This window comes from Sapajus apella, unplaced genomic scaffold (assembly GCF_009761245.1).
Source record: "Sapajus apella isolate SASKATOON/1434 unplaced genomic scaffold, GSC_monkey_1.0 scaffold22, whole genome shotgun sequence".
Taxonomy (NCBI): Eukaryota; Metazoa; Chordata; class Mammalia; order Primates; family Cebidae; genus Sapajus; species Sapajus apella.
This window is the reverse complement of record NW_022436962.1, coordinates 25,947,455-25,974,308: the sequence shown is the minus strand read 5'-3', so window position 1 is coordinate 25,974,308 and position 26,854 is coordinate 25,947,455. Positions and strand designations below refer to the sequence as shown.

Genomic DNA, 26,854 nt, shown 5'->3' with positions numbered 1-26,854 from the left:
TGCCAAAGGGGAGTGTGTGCAAACCAGCTGTGCAGATTCTAACAGCGGTGGAGCCACTGGGGATGCGGGGAGTGTCACATCAAAGGAAACAGCCAGAGAAGCAAACCTGAAGGAGACCAAGGTAATGTGCGTTCTCAGGAGAATAGTAAATGGTGTTAAAGGCAGCAGAAAGGTCCAAGGAGATAATGGCTGGTAGATGTTTATAGGATTTGGCATTAGGAGGTAAATGGTGGTCATAAAAAGCAGCAAAGAGAGGTAGGTGACGAGCCAGACAAGTGGGTGGAAAGTGAATTGAGATCTAGTGTGGAAGCTCAGCTCTGGAGGAAGGAGAGGCCACAGGAGTGGGAGGTAAGAGTATTAAGTATTGTATTTAAGAAAATTCTATAGTTCCACATTTTAATTATAGGCAAGGTGCCTTTTCCTCTGAATACAGTACATGAATTTACAGAGGCACATACTTGTTAAAGTAGAGACAAGCTATAATTGTGTGTGCTCATAAACTATCCCATGGGGCTGCCTTCCAGGAAGGAAAACATGGCATGGTGTGATTGCATGGGGTAACCCTTTATTTTTATTTAACAGTACATTTGGAAGAAGATAAGGCAACAAGGCAATATTTTTATAATGTTGCTAGCATTTTCCCAAGGTAAAGCCAGGAAACAAACTTGTGTCATTTCTACAAGAACCCCTAAGCAACGTCCCCTCTAACTCCATGGACAGTCACTAGTGGTGGTGAAGTTCATAAAGTTTTGAGGTGGCAAATGGCTTATTTTGTCCTTTATCATAATTGGTTTACAAATTGGATGCCTGGTTTTGGCATACTGGTTCAGTTGATGAAGCGTAGAATCCCTTTGGTCTTTGTAAGACCAGATGTATATGGTGGAACAGGGTCAAGAACTTGAGTTTAAGGAGAACGATTTACTATTACCAATCCCTCTTACATAAAACCTGTCTCTTGTTTAACCCAGCAACGGAGGTGAGTCTTCTCACCTGGACCCTCTAGATGCCTTGACAATATTACTTCATGATATATCATGTTTCCCAGTTTGCTCATCGGAAATGGTAATCTTGGACTGCTGTTTGGTAGAATCAACAGCTGCATTTTAAACTTGGGAGTTGCTTTAAATATTCCCTGCAAGGGCCTCGTGTCCTTTGAGAGTGACTCCATGTTTTTGCTTAGCTGTTAAATACCTTCCTGCATTTTTTTCCTGATTTAATATTGCTATGAACAGGAAAATGTGTAAAAGTAAAACGTGTATACTGTTTACAGATTTAAAGCTTTCTTTGAGCTTGTCGAGGGTTAAGCGACTCAGTTGCATTTAGTATAATGATATGCAAATCTTTTACTTTGATGTGTGAAATTTCTGCTATCTCAAATTGACAGTATCATTATTTTCAGCTATGATCATCTGTTTAAGTAAATGTTCCCATAATTTCAAAGTCCAGATACAAAGTGTTTCTCTGTGGAAGCTTAGTCCTTGGCTGATTCTCCATCATGAGAAGTCTTCAGGCAGATTAGTTATAACTTCAAAGTACTGAGAAACAGAGCCACTGTGAGGAAGGAAAAAAAATCCAAGTCAGCTCAGTGACCACTTTTTAAATTAAAGGCTTTTTAAATACCTGTAGATTATTTCAAAAAACTGTTGTACTGGAAAAGCTGATTGAGGGCTATGATATCAGTGCACTAACTCATATTTTTCCTACTTGATTTCTAGATTCTAGCTTTTAACAGGTCAGTAGTCTGTGTGATTTGCATCAGGTGGTCATGAATCATATTGCAGAGTTGATTGCACACATGAAAAGTGAAATTCACACAACGTAAGTTAGCATTTTCACATTTCTGCCTCAGAGTAGCACACCAGAAGTAGTTTGGGATGTGGATATCCCTGCAACCAGTGGTGTTCAGCACTGGTTCTAAATTGTAGTGATATGAGAACTTTAAATCAGATTGATTGAATTGGTCTGGGATACAGCCAGGACATCAGGACTTTGGCAAAGCTCCCCACGTGATGGAATCAGCAGTCAAGGTTGAAATCCTTGCAGACTGAAGGGAGAGCTTCTGAACATGGCTCATCCTTAGCAAAGACTACAAGAAGTGAGGATCTCCAGGAACCTACAAAAGGTGAGGCTTAGGAGTGGCAGGGAAAGCCAGTGGGTAAGAAGATGCTTCTCAGAGGAGATGCGGAGGGAGAGGATTGAGCAGGCAAGCCAGGTTGACCCTGGGGTGGGGGTGGGCAGCTGGCGTAGAATAGGATATCCAGCAACAATGACAGGCTAGAATTTCCAAAACTTAACATGTGGCATGTTTCATGTCACAGTTGTGTCGACCCTACTATTTTAAATTTTTTGAGACATGGCCTCACTCTTGCCCAGGTTGGAGTGCAGTGGGGTGATATGGCTCACTGCAGCTTCGACTTCCTGGGCTCAGCTGTTCCTCCCACCTTAGCCTCCTGGGTAGCTGGGTCTTTAGGCACGTACCATGCCTGGCTAATTTTATTTATTAGTTTTTTTTTGAGATCAGAGTTTTGCTATTGTTGCCTAGGCTGGAGTGCAGTGGTGCCATCTTGGCTCACTACAATCTCCGCCTTCCAGGTTCAAGTGATTCTCCTGCGCTGGCCTCTGAGTAGCTAAGATTTACAGGCGCCCGCCACCACACCAGCTAATTTTTGTATTTTTAGTAGTGATGTGGTTTCATCACATTGGCCAGGGTGGTCTTGAATGTCTGACCTCAGGTGATCCGCTGCACCTGGCCGAATTTTTTATTTCTTTAGAGACAGGGTTGACTCTACTTTATATTGCAATCTTGGAGTAGAGGTATTTCCTAGGATATGTGAAGTTTTAAGCAAGTTAATGTTATTTGTAACAAGATAAACTATATTTTCAGTTCACTAAAGGTACTATATAATATGTAATAGCAGAATGAGAGAATTACTTAGTTGCTGGCTTCCTCCAGAGTTCAAAATCCAAGGAAAGGAGCTGCCAGTGCCTTAGACCTGCCCTCCTCACCACTTCACTCCTCTGTTACACAGAGAGGACTGATAAGTACCATCGTCACTCAGTGCTGGCCCCTTCCCCTGGCCCTCTGTGGCCTTCCCTGAGTATAGAGGAAATGGTGACTGGAGCCAGGTCATAATGGAAGTATACCCCACCTGACTTCTTTCAATGAGAGAACTTCCTGTCATTGGGACGACAAGAGAACATTTTACGCTTTGCTTTTTGTGAAATTAGCATACCGACTTAATTCAGATCATTTCAGAGGTGTGCATTGCTAGGGTTCCAGACACATGAGTGCAATGATAATAGTAAGTGGCAAACTTACTTACTAGTATTGGTTTTATCTTAAAGGGGAGGGAGTAAACTAGTTTGCCCACAAAGTATTTTAAGTAGCTCCATTCCAAGACTGACAGATCTTCCCAAAACCCAACTTGAATGGAATCCAAGGGATTTCTTTATATCAGCATGTTCTCCCTTGCATGCCAATCAGCAGCTCATTTTTCTAAGCATGATCCTGCAGCCACCTCCTTCTTAGTTTAACTTTGAGCTACACTCACGACAAAGCTCATGGGAAGAGGGAGCCAGGTGTGCTTTTTGGACTTGAGAATAGGTAGTTGGAAAATCATTGCAAGTAAAAGTGCATCTTACAACCGTGTACAGGCCTGGCCCCAGCAGACCAAAAGCTCTTTAAAGCAAAACTTGAAAGTGCTGGTCACTCAAATAAACAGCCCTTTCCGCCCCATGCCTCCCCCATGCCCTTAGGATCGAGGTGGGGTATGAGCCGCTGACTCACAGAGATAAGGTTGAGCTCTATTGTTCCAGTATTCTCGGTATCCAGCTGCTTAAATATTTCTGTGGAGGGAGAAAAAGAGGATGTCACAAGTGAGCTGAAACCGAGACGGCGTTATCATCTTTTCATTTCAGCAACTGGCTTCACTGACTGCCATACACTTCTCCTTCCTCACCCTCAAATTAGTAAAGAGGGAATTTCAGTCTCAACTCCTAGAAGACGTGTCTCTAGTTTAGATGATTTCACCGAGATGAAAGGCAGGCTACTTGAATACCAAGAGAACTGAAATGAGTCTTTCCCCAAATATCCACTTACTGAAGAGCGTTTCTAGCCGAACCAAACACCGAACAAAATTATCAAAATCGATGATGAGCTGCTCATCTGCAAACCGAGCAACGATGACTTGGTGGAGTTGACAGGGCAGCTTGAAACCTGAAGTTACATGAACAAACAAATGGATTGCTAAGCATTAGATTGTACCATGTGGCTGTGCTCACAGGTTATGGAACTAATGTGGTGACTTAAATGAGGTATATTGCTTTTGTCCCTCGTCTGCTCTTCTATGAGACTGGTTTATTTTGCAAAGCCAGTTCCTTCTGCTGTTTCCCTTGTTTCCAAACTGCCCACCTTCCCCCTGCCTGAGTCCTTGCTGACACGTCAGTCTTTCCTTGCCTGCTTCTGTACTCATGGTCACGGTGCTTCGTGTTGTTAACCATGCTGCTTCCTTTTGTTTAGCTCTGAATCGTCTTGGAGACCAGATTCTTCCTGGATATATGTGAGCAGAAACTGTTCCTGGTAAACTAATAGTAGTGCTCCCTCTTTCCACAGTAAAATAATTTTTACTGAGCCTGTGTCCCAACTTCCTTGCAGCCAACAGAGGCCTTGCGACCACAGTCTGGCCGGTGGGATGTGTGAGCAGAAATGGCCTGTGTGCCCTTAAAGGCAAGGAGCCCTTCTTCTGTCAACCTGTTGGTGGCATGTTTGTGGTGGCAAGCTGTCCCAGGTCCTTTGGATGAGGGCAACCCTCGAAGGGCTGGTGGGCATCATGGACGGGGGGAGCCTGGGGGAAGAATGATCAGATAGTGACACGGTAGGAGAGTAGGAGGCACCATCCTTGCCGTGGACTGCTGGAGCTGGGATTGCTGTGTGACAGAAAGACATACCTAATTTAAACCACTGTTGTGTGGGGTCTCTGTGGCAGCGTTACATTCTGGCGTGGTCTACCACTCACTTGTGTCTTTTTATTGATACGAAGCTGAGACATTGCATTTCTGCCTAACCAACCCTGCACCAGAAAGGAGGTACCCGGGGTGAGTCTGTTGAGACCTGGGTTTGCCTAGTTGCTGTGCCAGGTGGCTCTGAAGGAAATTTGGATTCGAGAAGGCACAGAGGGCACAGCATCCTACTTATTGCATTTAATTTTACCAATTAAGTCTTTGAAAGGGGAATGAAAAGGTGTTTGTATTAAACCAGCACCCACTTTATTTTATAGCATTACCAAACCTTGTATTTTATGGTATAGGATGAGTGTTCACACAGTCTGCAGACAGATTAAACATAGGAAAGAAAATGCAGTTTAAAGGGTTACCTGCTTCTTCTAACGCCTTCCGCATTTCATAGGAATTCATGGTACCAGACCTGTCAACGTCGATTTCCCGGTAAATTTTCTGGAACGCATAAATTAGTTGTAAGAACCATGACCCAAAGCAAAGCTGGCAAGTTACCTCCCTCATACATGCTGAATGGGGATGTTTTTCCAGCTCTGTGCCTCTAGTTTGGCCTTGGAAGAATCACCCATGTGTCTTCCCTAAATAACTAATAGTATTTTGCCTCTATGAGCTGGTTTGTAAATATGCCCATAGGCCCATGTTCTTGTCTTACATAATTTTTGTACCTTAACTGTCAAAAACCCTCTTCAGGAAACCCTTGATGGTGGCCTTTAGATGATCCCAGTAATCAGGTGGAGGAAGGGAATCGGCCACTTAACTTGCGAAGTCCTGGTTGATTTTTTTGTTTGCATTTCCCCAGCTGTCTTTACTCACACTGAGCTTCATTATGGGTAAAATCCCAGTCCCCTTGGAAATGTTTCTCCATGCTGTGGAGGAGTTGCTGTGTCTTAAAGCACATGCACAGAATGTTCCCTAACACAGCCCACCCGCCCCTCTCGGCCTTTCTGAGATCTTACTTGGTATTTTTGAATCTTCGTCCAGAGAATGTAGAACTCCTTCAGCCCCAGCTTGCCACTCCCGTCCGACTACCTTCAGTCAAGGAAAGCCCTTGAGTGTGAGTCCATTTGGGCATAGTGTCACCTAGTTTGTCTTCTCAACTGGATCTTCTGAATACATTGCACACACGCAGGGAGGGTTTGCAGAAGGATCCTTTTCCTGTTTTTCCCACTGGCTAAACCTCCGTTTAAAGGATTAGAGGAAGGGTGAGAAAGACCCGCTGGCTCCCTGCCGATTCTGGTTGCGCTGTGGAGGCCCCAGATACTGCTAAAAATGAGCTATCGGATGACATGCAGAGGGCTTTGGATGGCTTCTAGTGGCTGAGCCCTTGCTGTTTTTTACAGTATTGGAGTATATCCAAGAGGCCTCTGGCGAGGGGAGCTAGCCATGAGTCAAACTTCATAGAAGTGGCCAGGCATAGTGGCTCTTGCCTGTAATCCGAGCACTTTGGGAGGCCAAGGTGGGCAGATTACCTGTGGTCAGGAGTTCGAGACCAGCCTGGCCAGCATGGTGAAACCCTGTCTCTACTAAAAATACAAAAATTAGCTGGGTGTAGTCCCAGCTACTGGGGAGGATGAGGTGGGAGAATCACCCGAACCTGGAAGGCAGAGGTTACAGTGAGCTGAGGTCGTGCCACTGCACTCCAGCCTGGGTGACAGAATGAGACCCTGTCTCAAGAAAACCAATCAACCAACCAACCAAACAGAAAAAAACTTCACAGAAGCTTAGGCTGCCCCACCACTTCTCACCAAGCATCGGAAACAAGGGGGAAATGGATGACTAGTTTGCCTTGGGGACAGGTGGGTGGCTTGGGAAGGAGCGAGAGCAAAAGGGAATTAGAATGCTCATGAAGGTAGCCCTTCTCTAAATCAAGAAGACGATCTTGATCAGACAGACAGAAGAGATTCACATCAGAAATACTGTGGCTAGGGAATATTTTCCTAGGGGCAACACATCACTGAGGAAACAAATTCAAGCTGCTTTGTGCAGAGAATGATCGATGGGCATATTTTCAGGAATCTCCTGCACCAGCCCCAGAAATGGGCTGGTGGGCCTGCATTCTAAGCCTTTCAGGGTATGTGGGGTGTGTAGCAGCTGCTTTCCCTCATTAGAGGATTCTCGCATTTCCCTAGTAAGGGAGGTCAGCGCTGCCACTGTCTGACAGCAACTCAGCAAGCTGGGAACAACTGGCCATTTTGAAAGAGGAGAAGGCCGTGTGTTTGAATCTTTCTGCAGTGAGATTTTAAACTCTCCCAGTCTCCATCCCATGGAGCACATGAAAGGATACATCTAGCATGTCAACCATAATTTTGCACGTCTCGATGCTGAAGCCATCTGACTTGATATCTTGGCCTAGAAGACAAAATCAGTGTGACAGGAAAAATCTCTCAGGGCGGTGATGTCCAATAGAACTTTCCACAATCATGGGGATATTCTTTATCGGTGCCCTTCACATACAGAAGCCACTTCCATTATATTAAATAGCCACACATGGTTAGTGACTCCCAGACTGGGACAGTGCAGAGGATGCCCACACTGTCCCAATGTCTCTGTATATTTGCCATGAGCAAACACAGCTTTCAAAAGTGCTTTTTGAACAAATAACAGAATGATCAATGGCTGGGCCTTAGGTGCCCACAGGATATAAAGTCACCTGTAGTTACTGGGCAGGGAAAAGGAAAACAGAGAGCAGGTGTGTTAATTCTGGGCTGTGACCTGTGAGAGAAAGAGGTTTACTTGAACTGTCCATCTGCAGACATTTATGAACTGTCTGTGTCTGCAGCTGACTGAGAAATCTGAAGACCTGGGATCTATCCACGAGCTACTGTGCTGTACTAAGGGAGTCCTAGCCACTTGGTGTTTGGCAGGTGGCATGAGACCCTAGTCACTAATGTGAATCTGGCTCCCCACGGACTTCATGAAGAGCCCAGCCTTTTCGTTATGTCCTTGTAAGAGGTTAGAGCCTGACCTGCCTCAAAGCTGCGACTCTGGGGACCAACCCCTTCTTAGATGGTCATGAGGCTCTGACCTAGCAGCTGTGCATGCAGACCCTGGCATGGAGCCCTGCAGAAGGCTGGAGTCACCAGGCAGCTAGGGGTCAGGTACTAAGCTCATAGGCACGTGCAGAGCGAATGCTGCTCCCCCAGCAAGGAGCGGGCTGAATCCAAGCAAGCCTGCTTCTTCCCCACTTTCCAGCTCCACCCTCCATTTGTGCAGAAACAATGAGGTTTTAGTCTCCTCTGCTCATGAGGACTGCACATCTGAAGAGCTCTGTGTCCTCAGTTGTGCCTGGTGGCCTCCAGGGTAAACACAATCTTCTTGCCTTCCCTGAAAATTAGAGGAGAGTGGGTGCAGACAGGGGCCACACTGGGGAGGACCTGCACTGGACTGACTGTAGCCTGGCCAGCCCAACCCTCTTGGTTCCCACTGGGATGGAAGACCCAGCTGGCCCTCGACTTTTCTTTGACTCTGAAAGGAGGATTTATTTTATCTCATGGAGTTAGGCTAGAGGCCATCTTGTCAGACAGAATGACATCCCTTGAAGTCCATGAGACTTCTCGAGATGATCCCTAGGGCTGATATGCAGCATAGGACCATGACTGCATTTGTCTCTGATACAAATTTGTAACTTCTGATATGTATAAAACTCTGCTTCCTGAATTGTGGATTGAGATCTTTTCAAATGCAGCGTGATTCTTGTGATAATTTGAGGGGAAAAATGTCTCTGTGTTGTGCTTCCCCCACCACCCCGGTGGTGATCCACAGTAGGGGGTTGAACAATCAATCCTGTGACATTTCTTTGCTTAAGAAATAGTTACAAGATATGGCCGGGTGCAGCAGCTCACACCTGTAATCCCAACATTTTGGGAGGCTGAGGTGGGTGGGTGGATCACTTGAGGCCAAGAGTTCAAGACCAGCCTTACCAACATGGAGAAACCATCTCTATGAATATACAAAAATTAGCCGGGTGTGGTGGTGTGCGTGCCTGCAGTCCCAGCACTTTGGGAGGCCAAGGCGGGTGGATTACTTGAGGTCAGGAGTTTGAGACCAGCCTGGCCAACAAGGTGAAATCCCATCTCCTAAAAATACCAAAGTCAGCTGGATGTGGTGGCATGTGCCTGTGATTCCAGCTCCTTGGGAGGCTGAGGCAGAAGAATCGCTTGAATCGGGGTGGTAGAGATTAAAAATAGATCACACAAAGCTAGTATGTAGTGGAAACCTGGATTTGATCTTTGATCTATGGATGCTAGAAACGCTTGTTCTTTTTTATCACATCACACAGATCTGTCATTCACTTCTTGGAGGGGATGGAGGGAGATGGTTTAGCCACAGCAGCCAGGCGTGGAAGGGGAAGGATTTGCATGTCCCCTCCCATCCAGAGGGGAAAGAGCAGGATGAGGTTTGCAATGAGGGGATACTCACGCTTTGCTAGAACCCTTCTCAGGATGGTCTGCAGCTCAAAGGCAGAGATCTCTGCATCCTGTGGAGACACAACAAGAGCATAGTTAGTGGCCCCCTGTGGGAGCTGGATGAGCACAGGGCAGGACACCAGTGATTTAGGTAGGCCTGGAGTGGGGTCTGTGAATTTGCATTTCTGACAAGCCCCCGGGACATGTTGGGGCTGCTGTCCCTAGACCACACTGTGAGTAGCACTGCCCCATCCAGGGTTTTAGATGCAGTGTTTTGCTCTTTTTAGAACACCCAGGCTGGACCGCAGTGGTATGATCCTAGCTCTGAAACTTCCAACTCCTGGGCTCAAATGATCTTCCAGCCTCAGTCTCCCAAAGTGCTGGGATTACAGGTGTGAGCCACTGCACCCAGCCTAGATACAGTGTGTTCATGTGTAGATGCAGTAGGGAGAGTTCCCTCACCATGTCTTTGCTGTAGAGAATAGAAATAATAAATATTCTACCTATGTTCGTGGTCTTAACTTAGTTCTCTTACACCATTCCTCCTATCTGGCATATCTTCTTCATTCTTTAAAACTCAAAGCTCAGACTTCCTGTAAAACTGGTGAAAACCAGCTGCCTCCAACACCAAGCTGGCCTTCCTCTAGGCCCAGCATGCCAGGCACTGCCCCCCGCCCCCCCAACTGGGCTCAGATGTCTCTATTCACTGATACATGTTTGTGTAACTCATGGATAAATTCCTTTGTTTAAAACTTGACTGCAGACATTTTTCGCTTTTGGGGGTGTGTATGTGTGGGATTCAATCAGTGGGGAGAGAAGACTCTCATGGCCCCTCTCCTTGGGAGTCTGGAGCAGAGGGAGAGGCCGGTGGAACAGACGATGCCTGGCTTAGCACTTTGATGGGTCTTTAGCTCAGTGAAGGGAGGCCCAGATGAGCTCACTGACTGCAGAATTCCTCCACATAGTGAAGAAAGAGGACTTTTTTTGGAGTTGTTGGGAAGAAAGAGGGCTAAATAATTTCGTGATGGCACTAAATGGCTGAGATTTTTTTAAGAACAGGGAAGTAGCCAGGTATGGTGGCTCACACCTGTAATCCTAGTACTTTGGGAGGCTGAAGTGGGAGGATTGCTTGAGCTCAGGGTTTCGAGACTAGCCTGAGCAACACAGTGAGACCCTGCATCCACAAAAATTTAAAAAATTAGCTGGGCATGGTGGTATGGGTCTATAATCTCAACACTGGAGCCGGCCAAGGCTGCAGGATTGCTGAGCCCAGGAGTTGCAGAGCAGCCTGGGCAACATGGCAAGACGCATCTCTACAAAGTAAAAATTAGCTAGACATGGTGATATGCACCTATAGCCGGAGTGACAGAGAGAGACCCTGTCTCTAAAAAAAAAAAGAAAAACAGAGAAGCCTAATTCAAATACTCTGTTGCAGGTTGCTCGCATTCTTGAGACTTGAAACCCTTCCACTTCCCCAAATCCTTTGTGGAAATCAAGGATAAGGGGCTGAGTCTCATGCCTCAGTTGGTGTAGAATAAAGAAAACAAAACAGCCACAAGGTGAGCCCAGGAATCCTAAGGAAGAGGAAACACAGAGCCAGGGCTGACCATGCAAATGCACGTGGAGGTCTTAGGGAGGACCTGCGCCAGAGGGCTGAGCAGGAACCCAAGTGCCATTTGCAGTTTCTCTTTGCTTTTGTTCAGTTTGCTTCCTTTCCCCCTTTAAACCGAAGTCTCCTTGGAGACACACACTGTCTCTTCCTTTGCATCAATCAGAGTGCATAACATCATTTTTGGGAACATTTACCTCCCCTGCCAACTGGGCAAACAGCCTCCTGAATCCATCATCAATGTCATCCTCTTCAACGTCGAACTGGAAGGTGAGGCAGAGACATGAGAATGTGTCAGAGCGAGGAATTACAAGTGCCCGCCCGCCCGCCCTTCCATGGCAGCCACCTCCCACAGCCGGGCTCCCCTTCCTGACCCCTGTCTGGGGCCTGAAATCTACCGTTACTGGGGTTGAGATTAGGTATAGTGTGAAGAATTAATATAAAGTTTTTATCTCTAATTAAAACATGAGAGGGAATGTAAATTATGTGAGAAGGAGTAATATCCTAATTTCTCACAGAGGTATCTTCTCTAGCATTCAAACAAAATGGCCTTTTAGGATCTATTCTAGTGGGGACTTGGAAGCATAAAGACTAGCTGGGATGTTCTGGATGGATTTTGACAGTGGCTAGCACAGCCCAACAGACAAGGGACCAGCCCACACCCTTAACACAGAGGCCAGAGCCCGTACAGGAAGTTGACTGTTAGATTCCCAGTGCCGGGCTGTAGCCTTAGTTTCAGGCTTTGAGAAGTCCAAAAACTCTTGGAGTTTTTTTTTTTTTTTTTTTTTTTTTTCCGCTCCTCTGCTCTCTGGATTGTCCAGGACAGAGTGGGTGAAATTCAAGGAGTTACAAGTACCTCTTCAAGATTGGCTTCGATTTCATCATCGACAGCTCTGGAAATAGAAGGAAATTATGTGTTACTGGAAGGCAGGCGAGGGCAGAAAGGAAGTGTCACAGAATCACCACTAAAATGGAAGTGCAGTGCTAAATCCAGCACTGGGTAGGCGGGGTGGGGGGAGGTCTTTGTATTCCAAGTTTCTGTGATAACACCTCCCCTAAACAGCAAAATTGTTTTCTGCATTCCAAGTTTCTGTGATAACATTTCTCTGCATTCCAAGATTCTGTAATAACACATACCCTAACACAGCAAAAATAAAGGCAGAAGTGATCTGAAGGAAGTGTTATGACCAAAGCAGTGTGGGCAGTTGGAGACTTTTGTTTGCTAGTTTTTGGTCTTTATCAAATAACACAGCCTTCCCACGTAAAGGAACAGCTTCTAAGTTCCACTTGAAACATGCTTTGCCGTCGTAGACGTTCACACTGAGAATCACACAGTGCACATCCTCGCCTACTTGCTCTGCCTCAGGTTGGAGAGGAGGGCAATGCGGACTCCTGTGTCGTTTCAGCCAAAGCTCAGGTCAGGACATGGTGAGTTTATCCTGTGACTGCCCGAGTCCAGGGCCAGGTCCTTCTGCTCCATAATGAGGGTGATTGAGCTCAGGAGGGTCTTCCTTGGGGCACTGCGATCTTAAACTAGGCAACCAAGGGTCCTACCTGCAGAGCCAATGCCTGGCAGAAGGAAAAGGTGACCTCTTGGTGCTGATCATTGGAATCTGGAGCAGAAGGATTCATATCTTGGGACAAGGAAGTTGGATACCTTTGAGAGGTAGGGTGTCCTGTCAGGGTAGGGAACCCACCCTGGAGAGAGTTAGGGGTGAGGCTTCCCTGGGACAGTGACCTGTGGCTGGCAGGAGAGTACTGAGTTTGACAAAGGACAGTGTTATTCTAATGCCACTTGGTCATGCTATTGTCTTGTCAGTGAGGACTAAGCTGAATACACCAGGCTTCCTCTAAGGATCCTCAGAGCTAAGAGGAAAGGCCCTTCCCCATGGTAGGCTTTAGCAAATGAAGAGCTCCTGTTAGTGGCAGAGGGGCTGCAGCCGCGCTTTCGTGGCATTTATTGGTTTGCAGCTGCCTGGCATTGCTTTCTCTCTCTTCCCCATGGGAAATTATTTCTGCATTATCTTAGGGCAAGGGCAATTCCCTGCCTCTACCTCCCACAGCTGCTTCTTCTACAGGAACCAGCAGGCTAGGTGGCTGACCCAAGACCAGCACCTCAGACACACTCCACAAGATCTTTAGACCTGAGCGCGTGACCCAGGGTTCGATGGGTCATCCCACACCCTGGTCCTCCAACACATCCTTGGCTTCTGTTCTTCCCAGCCTGACGCCCCCACCTCCCGTCAGTTCTGGAGTCCTCAATGGTCTTTCAGCAAATTCCCTTTTACTTAAATCACCCAAGGGAGATTCTACCTTTGTCAATCAAGTGCCCAGCTGAAGATACATAGTTGAGGCAGAAGTCAAAGTGGCAGAAGCCATCGTGAATTGAGGCCACCTGACAGTGGCAGAAAATTGTGATGTCAGCCACAAAGGGTTCCCAGACATCTGGGATACCACAAGGCAGGGGAGAGGGAGCTGGCAACGTGACAACTGTAACAGGGAGAGGCTCTGGAGGTGGGAAGCGCTGAGAGGGTCACTTATACCCTTGGTGGCTCTCCTAGGCCAGGTGGCCTGGAAAAGCAAGGATTACACCAGCACTGCTCGGCTTTCTCCAAATGACGAGACTGGATTCATAGTTTAACATTAAAGTACCAACTTGAGAATTCAGAGGCACACTTGTGAAATTAGATCCTGCAATTCACGGTACAGCCACCTCAACCAAAAATATCCACAGTGGCTTCTTCCACTGTTTACCTTAATAAAACACTAAAACTTCCTCAATCCATCAAATCCCCACACCAGTCCTTCGAGGTGGGGCAGGTGATACAGAAAAAGTCACTGACATCCAGAGGACTAAAGAGCTCCCTAGGGGCCGAGGAACAGACCAACAGGTAGGGACAGGGAGGGGTGAGGAGAGGAAGAGACCAAACCACCTACTGGTAGTCAGCTTTCTTTTCGGAAAAGACCCGGACACAGAAATCCCCATCCTTGTTGGGTTCGAAGGTGGAAGGCACGAGGATGTACTCTCCTGGTGGCAGCTTGAAGCGGTTGAGCACCTCTCGGAGGTTGATGAAGGTGTCGGAGCGCTCCCTGGCACGATTCGTCAAGAAGAACTTTTTGCTGAGGTGGATGTTGGTCTGCCCACTTAACTGAGGGATAAATAGAGAAACAAGGGGGTAACACGGGGGTGGGGGAAGGCTCCAGGCAAATGGCGTATTCGTTCATCGAGATAAAAGCAGTTGGGTAGCATGGTGGCTCAGCCTTGTCCTGGTGCATAAGGAGGTGAGGCCACGTGTCAGAGACCAGCCTGGACAACACAGGAAGCCCTCGTCTATATACCACAACAGCAAAAGCAATACAGTGACAACGCCCGAGTCATTTTAGATAAAAAGCAAACTTCTGTTGGGGGCAGTGGCTTATGCCTGTAATCTAGCACTTTGAGAGGATTGCTTGAGGCCAGGAGTTTGAGACCAGCCTCAACTTTTGTAGAGTCAGGGGCAAAGTAGTGAGACCCCTGACTCTACAAAAAATAAAAATATTAGCCAGGGGTGGTGGCATGCGCCTGTAGTCTCAGCTACTCAGAAGGCTGAGGCAGGAGGCTCTCTTGAGTTCAAGGATGGCTGCAGTGAGCTATGATCACACCACTGTACTCTAGCCTGGGTGACAGAATGAGATCTTGTTTTTTAAAAAAAAGCAGCTGGGCACAGTGGCTTATGCCTGTAATCCCAGCACTTTGGGAGGCCAAGGCGGGCAGATCACGAGGTCAGGAGTTCGATACCAGCCTAATCGACATGGCAAAACCCCATCTCTACTAAAAATACAAAAATTAGCGGGGCATGGTGATGCACGCCTGTAATCCTAGCTATCCAGGAGTCTGAGGCCAGAGAATCGCTTGAACCTGGGATATGGAGGTTGCAGTGAGCCCAGATCATGCCACTGCACTCCAACCTCGGGGAAAGAGTGAAACTTATATCAGAAAAAACAAAAAAACATCAAACTTTCTACCAAAAAACACAAATGGCTGGTGAGGAACTTGGATGCACATGCCAACAGGGGGTTTCACATCCCTTCACCTCTGCCTGCAGAGGTGCCGGCCTTTCCAACAGTGTTCACCAGCCTTCCTCTAAGAAGTTCTCAGTCAGGAATAGCGTCCACATGGCAGCAACTAAGCTCGGTTCTATGTGGTGTGTGATGCACTAATAAAAGCAAAGACAGGACTAGGGGCGTGGACAATACAACCCAGCTTCCAAACCAAGCATGATCTGCTGAACTGAGGCTGGAGCAGCATCCAGAAAAGCCCCATGTGCTACTGGCTGCACTGCCTTAATGTGAAAGAAATGTACTACAGCTGGGTCAAAGTGCCCTGTGTGTCTATTTTAATAGTCGTGACCTTGGAAGTCAAACGGCTACCAGGCATCCCATCTGCTTCAGTCAGCGGTGACTGTGGGCCCAAATGCTCTCGCAAAATGTAACTCATCCCACGGTAGTCTAGTGAGGTGGATGGTTGACCAGTTTTACTGAAAAATAAACAAATACAGCCAGGCTCAGTGGTTCATGCCTGTAATCCCAGCACTTTAGGAGGCTGAAGCAGGTGGATCACTTGAGGTCAGGAGTTCGAGATCAGCCTGGCCAACCTGGTGAAACCTTGTCTCTACTAAAAATACAAAAACTAGCCAGGCGTCCTAGTGCACTCCTGGATTCCCAGCTACTTGGGAGACTGAGGCAGGAGAACTGCTTGAAGCCAGGAGGTGGAGGTTGCAGTGAGCTAAGATCATGCCACTGCACTTCAGCCTGGGCGACAGAGCAAGACAAGCAAAACAAAAAACAAAAAAATGCAGAGAGGAGCTGGAACGTTCCCAAGGTCATTCAGCCTGGGAATTGGGTCCTGGTCTCCTTCTCTGTGATCCCACGTTGTCTTTTTTTTGAGACAGAGTTTCGCTCTTGTGGCCCAGGCTGGAGTGCAAGGGGGCCATCTCGGCTCACCGCAAGCTCCACCTCCCAGGTTCAAGCGATTCTCTTGCCTCAGCCTCCCAAGTAGCTGGGATTACAGGCATGCGCCACCACGCCTGGCTAATTTTATATTTTTAGTAGAGATGGGGTTTCATCATGTTGGCCAGGCTGCTCTCGAACTTCTGACCTCAGATGCTCCATCCGCCTCAACCTTCCAAAGTGCTGGGATTACAGGTGTGAGCCACTGCACCCAGCCTTCCTGTGTGTCTTATAGTACCGTCTGCAGGGTTCATCTTTTCCCTGACTCAGTCTTCTTCTTCTAAGAGTGACATAAGACTCTGTGAAGAGCCTCCTGCAGTCTTAGGACCATGGATTTTCTGTTCAGAACCAAACACTGTACGGGCTCTGCCAGGGCACAGGGAGGCAGTGAGTTCCATGACGACTTCCCAGAATACCTTGCCCAGAGCTTAGACCAGTGGGATCTAGAACCTAAGCAACTTCAGCAGGCCCAGGGGTGACCAGGACTCATCCTTCACCGCCCCAGCCCCTGCCCAGGCTTCACGATGCTCCCTGAGCTTCAGCAGTCTAGGCCTCTCGTTTTCGTGGCGACCTGAGCACCTGGGGACATGGGCCAGACGTACCTCCTCTGGAACCTGCAAAATAAAGGAGACACAGTTCAGAGGCCGGGAAAGCAGTGTAACAAAATGCATCACTGTGCTCTTCCCTTTTGCCGCCCCCTTTTCTTGTAGCATTAGCAATATCAACTAATTCAACTGAGTAACTGTTTTCCATGGAACCCAAAGCCTCTCCAACATGGAAGAAAATCCTCTTAAGACACGACAGTCATGTTGATAAGCCCTTACCTTCATTCCCAATTTACAGAGCATAAATCTGAGGCACAGAGATGTGAAGAGACTCGTCTAAGGTGGCAAAGCCCATATCCACCTCCCACCCAGGCGGGCCCCATTGGAGGTGGTGGCAGGTGAGGGCTGGCCTGTGTCAGCCAGGTCCAGTGGTCCGGTCTGCATTTCCTTGAGCAAGTCCCCTCCCCTCTCTGGCCTTAGTTTTCTTATCTCAAAAATAGGACCAAATGCTCCCCGAGGTCCTTCCCAACTCTGAAAGCCCATGGCTGCATCTCCAAGCGCATGAGTTGTGGGGAGAGAACCGTGTATCACAATTCCAACTGCATTCTCCTTGCAGCTATTCTGTCCCAGATCTGAAGTCCTCCGCTCCGGTTTCAGAGATAGAGGGCTTTGGGGGTCTGTGCATTTTTACAGCTGAAGGTGTCTGCCCAACTCCCTTTCTCAGGTGGGTGAGCAGGTGGGGGGTCACTGTCCCATGGGTGGCCCATGTTGCCAGTGGTGAGCACAGGGAGCCCCCTCCCCTGGCACCTCATCTGGATTCTCGCAGGGGTGTTCCGGGAAACTGGTTCTCGGGAGAGGCTAGAAGCTCTGATTTGTAGTATTTGCCACTTTACATGGTGTAAACAGGTCCCTGCTAGGGCCATTTTCAGGCTGCCGAGGTGGCTTCAACAGACATGGGTCAGAGGGAAGACATGGGCTTTGGGAGCTGGGAGGAGCCAGCCAGCCCATCAGACCGAAACACAACCACCCAGCGCCCTGAAGTCTCCCTTGCCTCCCTCTTCTCCCGCTGCTAACTGCAGGCTGGGAAAGCTCTTTTTCGTGCTGCAGAAGGGAGTGGGGAGAGCCCAGGGGCCGGCGTGTGGAGTGAGTTCTCAGTGCCCCAGCCTGAAGCAGGAGAGGAGGCTGCAGTGTGGCTGCCCTCTGGCTGCTGCTGAGCAGGGATTTTCTTCAATTTGGCTCAGAGTGAAAGGAAAGCACACAGACAGCAGGAGTCTGTGTAGGGATCTGGGCTCCAGCCAGTGGAGCCCCAGGGGAGCATTGTGACCAGTGTTCCCCTGTCCCGAGCTCTCCACTATCCAGGCCGACGCCTTTGCTGAGCTCTGAGCAGCTGGACCCATGGACTCCATCCTGCCCCACGGTATTGCCTAATGTGGCCCAGTATATTCTGTGCTTTGGAGATTGGTGGGCCGGCCAGAGCGTCAGTCCTGGAGGACGTGAGAAGGAACATGGGGGTCATGTGAGAGTGGAACTCCCTAGAGGCTGGCTGTGGGGGTCCCGTGAAGGGCTTAGGAGCCCCCCACAACCCAGACCCACTGCAGGGGCCTCCCTGCTTGGGCTTCTCCTGAGCCTGGCCAGGCGGGTAGCTTTGCTTTTCCTTGGCAAAGCTCCCTGTCTGGGATCCCATCCTCAGTTCTGCCTCTGGGGTCAACTTTCCATGCATGGGCTGAGAAAAGCAAAGGAGGAAGGAAGGCGGGACACCCTGCTCTCTGTACCTCGTAGATGCCAAAGCCGATGGTGTGCATGTCCTCGCCCATCTTCCTCTGCCGCCGCCGGTGCTTCTGAATGAGCCCCACTAGGAAGGTGCAGCCGCTCTCCCCGTCCTCCTGGTCCTCATCCTCCTCCTCCAGCTTGATCAGGTACTGAGGGTTCATCCAGAATGTGTCTGTAGCCAGAGGGGGGTAGAGGAACCCAGCCCTGAGCAGGCATGCATGGGGGTGAGGACAGCTGCAGGGTGGCCCTGGTCTCAGGCTTGGAGGCCTCTGAGAGAGGGATGGAAATGAAGGGAGATGGCAGGAGATGGAGGGAAAAGGCAGGAGGTGGCGGGAGACAGCAGGAGACGGCGGAGGTAGCAGAAGATGCTGCGACATGGAGGGAAATGACGGGAGATGGTGGGAGATGGCAGAGGATGACAGAAGATGGTCAGAGACGATGGGAGGTATTGGGAGAGGCTGGAAGGTGGCTGGAGATGACAGAAGCAGAGGAACCAGGGTCGGGATGCAGACGGCAGGCTTTGCCAGGCTGGGGACAGGTGGCAGTGGCTGTGGAGAGAGGATAGCCTATACTTGTCTGAATCTAACAGGAACCTAAGCTAGGATTAGAGAGAACCTTACAATTCTCTCTCTCTGGCTCTCAGGCTAGCTCGTCTTGGGGAGTGGTATGTCACCGGGAATGCAGGGTGGTTAGAGCTGCTACTTCCCCTCATGGTACCTTCTCGTGGCTGGGCTGTGACGGGGGGTCGGAGGTGGGGCTCGTCTGGCCTGGAGGACTCAGACCCTGCTCCCCGCACTAGCCAGTCTCCACCCTCTCAGTGGGCCCAGAGGCCAAGAACATCCTGTGTCTAATTGCAGACTCTGGTTCTGCGTCCCTTGTCCTCTCAGGTCTATTCCCTTGCCCTCCTCCTGATGGCCCCGCCCTCCTTACTTCCAAAACCCATTTATTAAAAAAATCTAAGATTCATTTTCATGTTTAAGGGGAATTATGCTAATCACCTTTCCATACCTAATGGGATAAAACCCTAACTGTGAAATTAAAGGCACTGTCTTGTGTAGGCGTTGGCAGCTATGGTCCTGTAGGCTGCCACCTGTTTTTGTAAGTAACGCTTTATTGGAACGTAGCCACAGCCATTTGCTAAAGCGTGGCTGCCTTTGGGTTACAGCAATAGAATTGCTGCTGTAGAGACTGAGTGGCCCACAAAGCCAAATGTATTTACCATGTGGCCCTTTAGAGGGAGTTTTCCACTCCCGATCTAGTGGGTAGGAGAGGTCCTTTGTTGGGGGCAGAGAGCCTTCCCAGCACCTCTGGGACTGCCACTTGGTGGCTGCATACTTGAGATGAAGGAGTCAGAGCCCCAGAGCTGTAGGTCAGCTAGTTCCGTCCAACTACTTGCTCTATGGCCCTGGTACACTTCTTAGAGCCTCAGTTTCCTCATCCGTAACAGAGAATCACTATGTGACCATGACCTGCCACCGTTGTACTTACAGAGTGACCCCACAGTCAGGGGCCTGGGTTCAAATCCCAGCATGCCCTGCAGCCTTTGGCAAGTCACCAGCCTCTCCAAGCCTCGGTTTCCTCATCTTAAAGAGGGAGGTGATAGGAAAGTGCCTGCCTCAGAAGTTTGTTGGGAAGATTAGATAGACTATCATACAGGCTGAATATCCCTTAGCTTGGGGCCAGAAGTGTTTCTGATTTTGGACTTCTGGGATTTTGGAATATTTGTATATACATAACATGTCTTGGAGATGGAACTCAAGTCTAAAGACAAAACTCATTTCTATTTCATATATAACTTATACATATAGGCTAAAGGTAATTTTATAGCATATTTAAAACAATTTTGTGCATGAAACAAGGTTTTGACTGTGACTGTCACCTGAAGCCAAGTGTAGAATTTTCCACTTGTGGTGTCACATAGGGGCTCAAAAAGCTTTAGATTTTGAAGCATTCAGATTTCACATTTTCAGATGATGGATCCTCACACTGTGTACAAAGCACTTAGGACAGTTCCAAGCACTGAAGCTGTGCCCCATAACTGGCAGATGTTATCATGATTGACAACTGCTGATGGACAAAGCCCTGAAGGCAGAAGAATCAAGGCACTCAGCAAAGGCTGGACCCTAGGAGAAGTCTTCACCCCTATCTGTGCAGGGTCCAGTCAACATTTGCGGATTGAACTGAGCATCCAAGAGGGTATGCGGCACAAACAGGACCTGACATGTGGAAGCCTCCCTGGTTTGGGGCAAGGTTCCCCTGCGGGCCGGCTGCCTGGGTGTGGGGCGCATAGAGCGGCTCATGGCTGTGAAGTGGGATAGAACACTGCTCCCATGAGCATGGCGGAGGGTCGTGGTGGAAGGTCACGACGGTCACCAGGGAATCTAGGGCCTGGAGAGGACATCACAGAAATCGTGGGTCTTGGGTTTGGCCTGGGTAGGGCAGCCAATGAATGCAGGAGGTAAGGGATTGAGAAAGAGAGCAAGGCTCAGGGAGAAGGAAGACAGAGAGGGTTTCGGTGAGTGGGAGCTGCTCCTGGGGCTGCCTGCTGGGGGGTGGCGCACAGGGTGGGGTAAGGGGAGCCTTGGCCTTTGGTGGCCCCACATTGCAACAGCCCTTACTCGGGTAGTTCCTGCAGCCTCCCGCGGTGGAGCCCCGCCTCCAGTTCCCATCCATCTTGGTGAGTTTCCACTTCTTGTAGCTATCACTGGTGAGGGTGTCCGGGGTCAGGTTGCAGATCTCCAGGCGGGAATAGTGCCTCAGGAAGTCACCGAAAGACATCCTGGCAAAAGCAGAGACACAGCCATGGCAGGGGATATGAGGACACACTGGTAAGCCTTGACTTTCCACCAACACCAGACCAGGAGCTACCCAAGGCCAAGCAGAGCAGCTCGTTGGAGCTGAGTGGGTGGGAACCAGGTTCAGAATCAGACAGCCCAGATTCCAGGCCTGGCACTGCAACTTTCTAGCTGGGTGACTTTGAGCAAGTTACTTAAACTTCTTGAAGCTCAGAACTCTCATCTGCAAAAATGGGAATCATGCCCATCAAATATGACAATGGGTGCCATTTGGTTAAGTGCATGTGTGTACGGGTGCAGGTGGTCCTTGGAGTGGCACAGACATATGGACATGTGGGTCCATTGCTGCTCACTAAGGGACCTGTTTCTTAAGGGGCTGGGATGAATCTCCAGGAACCTGGGGGAGAAGGGCCCTATCTTTCCCTTGTTTCCTCCTGGGATCTGAACATTACCAGAGGAATTCCTTTTAGCCTTTTTGTGAAGCTGCTCGGCTTATAAACCCCATTGTCAAGATGGACCACTGAAGGGGCTTAAGAATGTCTTTATTGGGGGTCTTATAGTGAATTTACAATAGCAACAAAACCAAGATCTTACACTCCTGCATCCTCCACGTGGTAAACTCACTTTTGGCCGACACTGTTTCTTACTCGGAGTTTTCTAGTACAGAACGTTGGGGCAAACAGAGCTTTCCCTGAAGCCTCCACAAATCTTACCAGAATTCTCCATCTTCATGCCGTCTGGTCAGCCTTTCTCTCTCCTCTGGGTCTATAGTGTTCCAGCTTGGGCAGCTGGAACAAAGTATTGAGAGAGGCATTAGTGTACAATGATTTCTCCCAAAGGTCCCAGAGTTGAGGAAGAGGGACATCTGTCTCCACCTCTGAGGACCCAGTCTCCAGAAAGAGGAAAGCAGCCCACATCTGGCTAAGACCTGCATTTAAATTCTCTTACAGAACTTTAAAGGCTACAGAACACTATTTAGATTCACACCAGGGAGCAGAGTGAGAGCATGAGTTGTCCTGGAAGACAGTGGAAGGAAGAGTCCAGAAATGAACACAGTCCATTAGAGGGAGACCAAGTAGCATTAGTTGTCCAGTTGAGATGGGGCCTGGCAGCTCTTTTAGGGGCAACTGAAGATCTGACGAGGAGTGTCTGGTCTTGGCCTCTGCAGCTGGCCTGGGAAGCCTCGGCAGGTATGTCTCTGTCCATGGAGCAGAAGGACCTGGCCGTGTACACAGGGGCAGTGCACAGGATAGACACCCACTGCCTGAGCTTCGGCTGGAATTACACACAGGCCTCCGCACTGCCCGCCTCTCCAACCCGAGGCAGAACAAGCAGGCTGAGGTTGCCACAGCAGACGCTCAAGCAAGTGTTTACCCCAAACAGCTGAGGTTTCAACAGGCCTACCAGTGAGCCCTGGCAACCAACAGAGGGATGCTTCCCTGGTCTTTGGTACAAAGTTCATATCCCTGGAATAGAAGAAGTTGCTGGGGGACGGTGGGGCGTATTTCTTTCCCCTGAAAGCCCCATAGAAAGGTGGATCAGAGCCAGGGAAGGGATGAGCCAAGAGGCAGCGAAAGGAATGAACTTCAAGGAGCAGCTTGGGGCCTGGAAGAAGGCATTTAGGCTGCTGGAGGAGTGTCCTAGTCAAAAGACCCTTTGAGGGGTCTCTCTCCATGCGGCCTGGGCTCTCCGGGCTGTATTTCTCAGCATAATGCACATGTCTTCTTCTTTCACCCTCTTTAACAGCCTCCAGCACCACACCCCCACGCCTGGGCCCAAGGCCTGCCCCTCCTCACTTGTCATTCCACCGCCCTGTCCACTCCACTTCTCCCCAGGGATTTCGGATGCGAATCAGTTTCTGTAGGCTTCCGTTACTTTCAACCTGCAGGATTAGATAAGAGGGAAGCTGAGTTCAAGCCAGGGCTATAAAGACTTGGGCCCCAAACCCCCTTCAGCATAAGCCAGGAGATATGGGGGTGAGGACGGTGGGGAGGGTTTGGGGTTTGAGTCCACGTATGTGGGAGGATCACAAAAGCTAGAGGGGGCTTGGCACCCAGATCTCTCGCTGCTACCCAGCTTTGGAAAATGAGAATTAAAGCTCCCAGGACCCAGCTCTTGGGAGATGGGGCTGCTGGCGCTTCACCTCTGAACCTCAGCTTAACTGACTAGAATAGGATGTGCTTTTGTTAAAGGAGCTCAGGGAAGCTTGACCACCTGTTGGTGATAACAGGCACATACAGCGAGTGAATTCTGATTGAGTCCTGGATAGGGCAGGGGTGGGTGGCCAGAAAGGACATCTTGGGCAACTGGGAAAATGTTAATATGAACTTTATAATAGATGACGTTACTGAATTAATGTTTATTTTCTTAGGTGTGGGAACAGTAGTGGAATTACTTAAGAGAATGTACTTATTCATAGAGGATAAATGCTGAAGTATTGAGGAGGGAAGTGTCATAACATCTGTAACTTACTTTCATATGGCTCAAAAAAAGTGCACACATAGAGATAAAGCAGACGTGGCAAAAGTTAGCAATTGGTGAATCTAGGGGAGTGGCAATTGGATAGTTATTATGCTAGTCTTTCGACTTTTCTGCAGACTTGAAAATTTTCAAATAAAAAGATGTGTGTTTGAGGGGGTAGTTAAAAAAAAATCAAGGTGGCTGGGTGTGGTGGCTCACGCCTGTAATCCCAGCACTTTGGGAGGCCGAGGCGGGCAGATCACGAGCTCAGGAGATCAAGAACATCCTGGCTAACATGGTGAAACCCCATCTCTACTAAAAACACAAAAAAATTAGCCAGGCGTGGTGGCAAGTGCCTGTAGTCCCAGCTCCTCAGGAGGCTGAGGCAGAATTGCTTGAATCCGGGAGGCGGAGGTTGCAGTGAGCCAAGATCGTGCCATTGCACTCTAGCCTGGGCAACAGAGCAAGACTTCATCTCAAAAAAAAAAAAAAAAAAAATCAAGGTTTTAAAAAAAAGAACATGTGACATGCAGAAAACCTGGGGTCTAGACTGGATTCTGTAATTAACAGTGAACTTGAGCTGCTTGCTAAATTTTTTTTTTTTTTGAGACAGGGTCTTACTTTGTCACCAAGGCTGGGGTGCAATGGCATGATCACCGCTCACTGCAGCCTCCACCTCCCAGGCTCAAGTGATCCTCCCACCTCAGCCTCCGGAGTAGTTGGGATGACACCTCACCTGCATGTCACCATGCCCAGCTAACATTTTTTTGTAGATATGGGTTCTTGCTGGGTAGCCCAGGCTGGCTGGTCTTGAACTCCTAGGCTCAAACGATCCTCCCAACTCGGCCCCCCAAAGTGCTGGGATTTCATGTGCGAGCCGCCTTACCAGCCCATAATATTTGCTGTAACAGTAGTGATCACAACAGCAAGGACAGCTACCTCCTTATATAAGATGTGTGAGGCACCTCTGAGCACTTTACATATATTAACTTGATTGAAGTTAATGGATATTAATATCATTTCCATTTTTAAAATGAGGAAACGAAGGGACAGAAAGTTCAAGTAACTGGCCCAGGCCACACAGCTGGTAAGAGGCAGTCAGATTTGAACATGGGCACGAATGCTTTTATGAGATCAAATGTGAAAGCACCTTATAGGGTATAAAACACTATTCAGATGCATTGTTTTATTATTTTTAGGTGATCAAAATAGTAAGGTCGTAACTATAAAACGGTAAAATCTCAAACAAGTAAAACCTGGGCCCCTGGCGACAGCCACTGCGGCCACCAGGGGGCAGCGCGGCGCACCCGGCGCCTGGGCTGGAAAGAGACTCGCTTCCGCTCCCGCTCGGAACTTCAGGGGTGCGGGGCCCGAGTGCAAACGGGACCACCGTGGGGCCGCGCGGGCCCTTGGGCATCACCACAAACTGTGGCCATCGTGTTAGGACAGCAGGACCCCTGCACATCCGCGCCGGCCGTTACCTCCTCGGCTCCGGTGACCGAGTACGCGTGCCCCTTCACCAGCTTCTGAATCGTGATGGCCTCCGAGTCTGCGGCGCTGGTGATCTGCAAACACGGCAGCCGTCAGCCTGGCCGCGCCCGCTCCCCCACCTCGCTCGGGTCCCCGGTCCTGCAGCCGGGCGGGACCGCAGGACGCACCAGCGCAGGCGCCGAGGCCTGGGGCCCGAGGCTCAGGGCTGCGCTTTCTTGCACCTGGAGAACCCGTCCTACCGCGTTCAAATGCTGAACGCCGAGAATAACCAGAGCACAGGCGGAATGCAGCGCTCCGGGGGAGCGAGCACACGCATTCCCGTGTGAATAGCGCATCCACAGATTTCTGCAGGCTGGGGAGGGCGCCGAGAGAGGCCGGTGGGGGTCCTCGACAGCCCAGGGCCGACACCCAGGCAGCCTCGAGTGGCCCAGAGGCACTGAGCACAGCCCTTGCCCCACCACCAGCCCATGCTCTGTGGTCTGGCCCAGCCCAGCGGCAGGGTTTACACCAGGACGGTTCTTTGCTCTAGTCTGAGTCAGGATTTGCTTCTGTTTTAAGAGCTCCTCACAGCCTCCCCTTTCCCCCATCTATTCTGGTGGAGGTTGAGCCTGGGAAGAAGGGCTGGAGTAGAAAGGGTCTTCTGCCTCCACGTGTTCTGCTGATACACTGAGAATTCCTGCCTAGGGTGTCTGACTGACATTTTGGCTCCAAAAACCAGGGTTTCTTATGTCTGTTCCCGGCAGAGACCAGAAGCTGGATGGGATAAAGCTCAGAGGTTGGGCACAGCATTTGCCCCAAGGCTCCTGGGCACAGTGCCCATCTCCCATCCCCTGGTGAGGGTTGCCAGCAAGGCTATTATGAGGAAATGGTTCCTCCTCTTCCTTCTGAATTCTCCCACAGACCTATTAGCTCTGCAAGAGTCCGGGGCAAGGCTGCACAGCCCTGCGGACGGAGGAGACGGAGGGGAAGGTGGCAGGAGCAGCGGGGTGGCAGGGGCTCCCAGGGAACCAGAGAGGTGGGGGTGACTCAGAGCAGGCTGAGAGCGGGAAGCGGGCTGCAGAGGGAAGCACTGGAGGTACCACCACCCCAGCCATTGCACCTCCGACAGCCTGACTTGTCTGACAACCCTTGGTTTCCAGGCGATGAGCAATAATGGTCGACATCCACCGTAATAACGGCTCAGAAACCGATACCCGAAGAGATGCACTTTGAAACACTGAACTGAAGAAGCCTCAAGATCTCGCTGACCTCCCCTTTCCTTCTCCCAATCCACTCTCCCACAAAGCGCAGGAGGAAGCTATTCTCTGAAGTTCCCTCACCTGCCTAAAGCCTAGACCTGCTAAAGACGAAAACAGTTACCTCTGGTCCTTTCCTTGAGTTATTATGAACTGAACTCACATTGCAGGAAGACAGACAAGGCTGTCAACATGCCTAGACAGACTTGTCACAAACCACTGTTGGCTCTGCAGGCCCAACAGACTTTACCGCAGGCCGTTTACATTCTATAAGCTCATTGAATTCCCCTAAAATCATCCACACCTCCCATCTCCCTTCCCCTAAGAGGAAGGGTGTATATAACCCTCCGTATCCCAATGCATGCTAGGGAAATCACTTGTGATTCTCACCATGCACATTAATACATTTCTATGCCATTTCTTTTTTTTAATATCCCTTTTGCCAGCTGATTTTCAGCAGACCTTCAGAGGGTGGAGAGAGGTTTTCCTTTGGCCCCTACGTGGACGAGGGCTGCATTACATTGTACACAGCAGCAGTGGG

At 49.4% G+C, this 26,854-nt stretch overlaps 1 protein-coding gene across 1 annotated transcript in view; it reads right to left on the bottom strand.

The window, feature by feature from the left end:
• Positions 1-543: 543 nt before the first annotated feature.
• CAPN2 (calpain 2) overlaps positions 544-26,854 on the bottom strand; it is a 62,023-nt gene continuing 35,712 nt past the window's right edge. Inside the window, exons 7-22 of the mRNA XM_032289368.1 lie at positions 25,069-25,152; positions 22,924-23,009; positions 21,841-21,915; positions 20,951-21,111; positions 18,335-18,504; positions 16,620-16,631; positions 13,966-14,177; positions 11,885-11,921; positions 11,226-11,291; positions 9,433-9,490; positions 7,298-7,362; positions 5,970-6,038; positions 5,373-5,451; positions 4,100-4,216; positions 3,788-3,846; positions 544-1,551 (exon numbers count right to left, since the gene is read on the bottom strand). Coding sequence (XP_032145259.1) covers positions 1,528-1,551; positions 3,788-3,846; positions 4,100-4,216; positions 5,373-5,451; positions 5,970-6,038; positions 7,298-7,362; positions 9,433-9,490; positions 11,226-11,291; positions 11,885-11,921; positions 13,966-14,177; positions 16,620-16,631; positions 18,335-18,504; positions 20,951-21,111; positions 21,841-21,915; positions 22,924-23,009; positions 25,069-25,152 — 1,374 coding nt within the window. The 3' untranslated portion in view covers positions 544-1,527. The remainder of the gene's footprint in view (positions 1,552-3,787; positions 3,847-4,099; positions 4,217-5,372; positions 5,452-5,969; positions 6,039-7,297; positions 7,363-9,432; positions 9,491-11,225; positions 11,292-11,884; positions 11,922-13,965; positions 14,178-16,619; positions 16,632-18,334; positions 18,505-20,950; positions 21,112-21,840; positions 21,916-22,923; positions 23,010-25,068; positions 25,153-26,854) is intronic.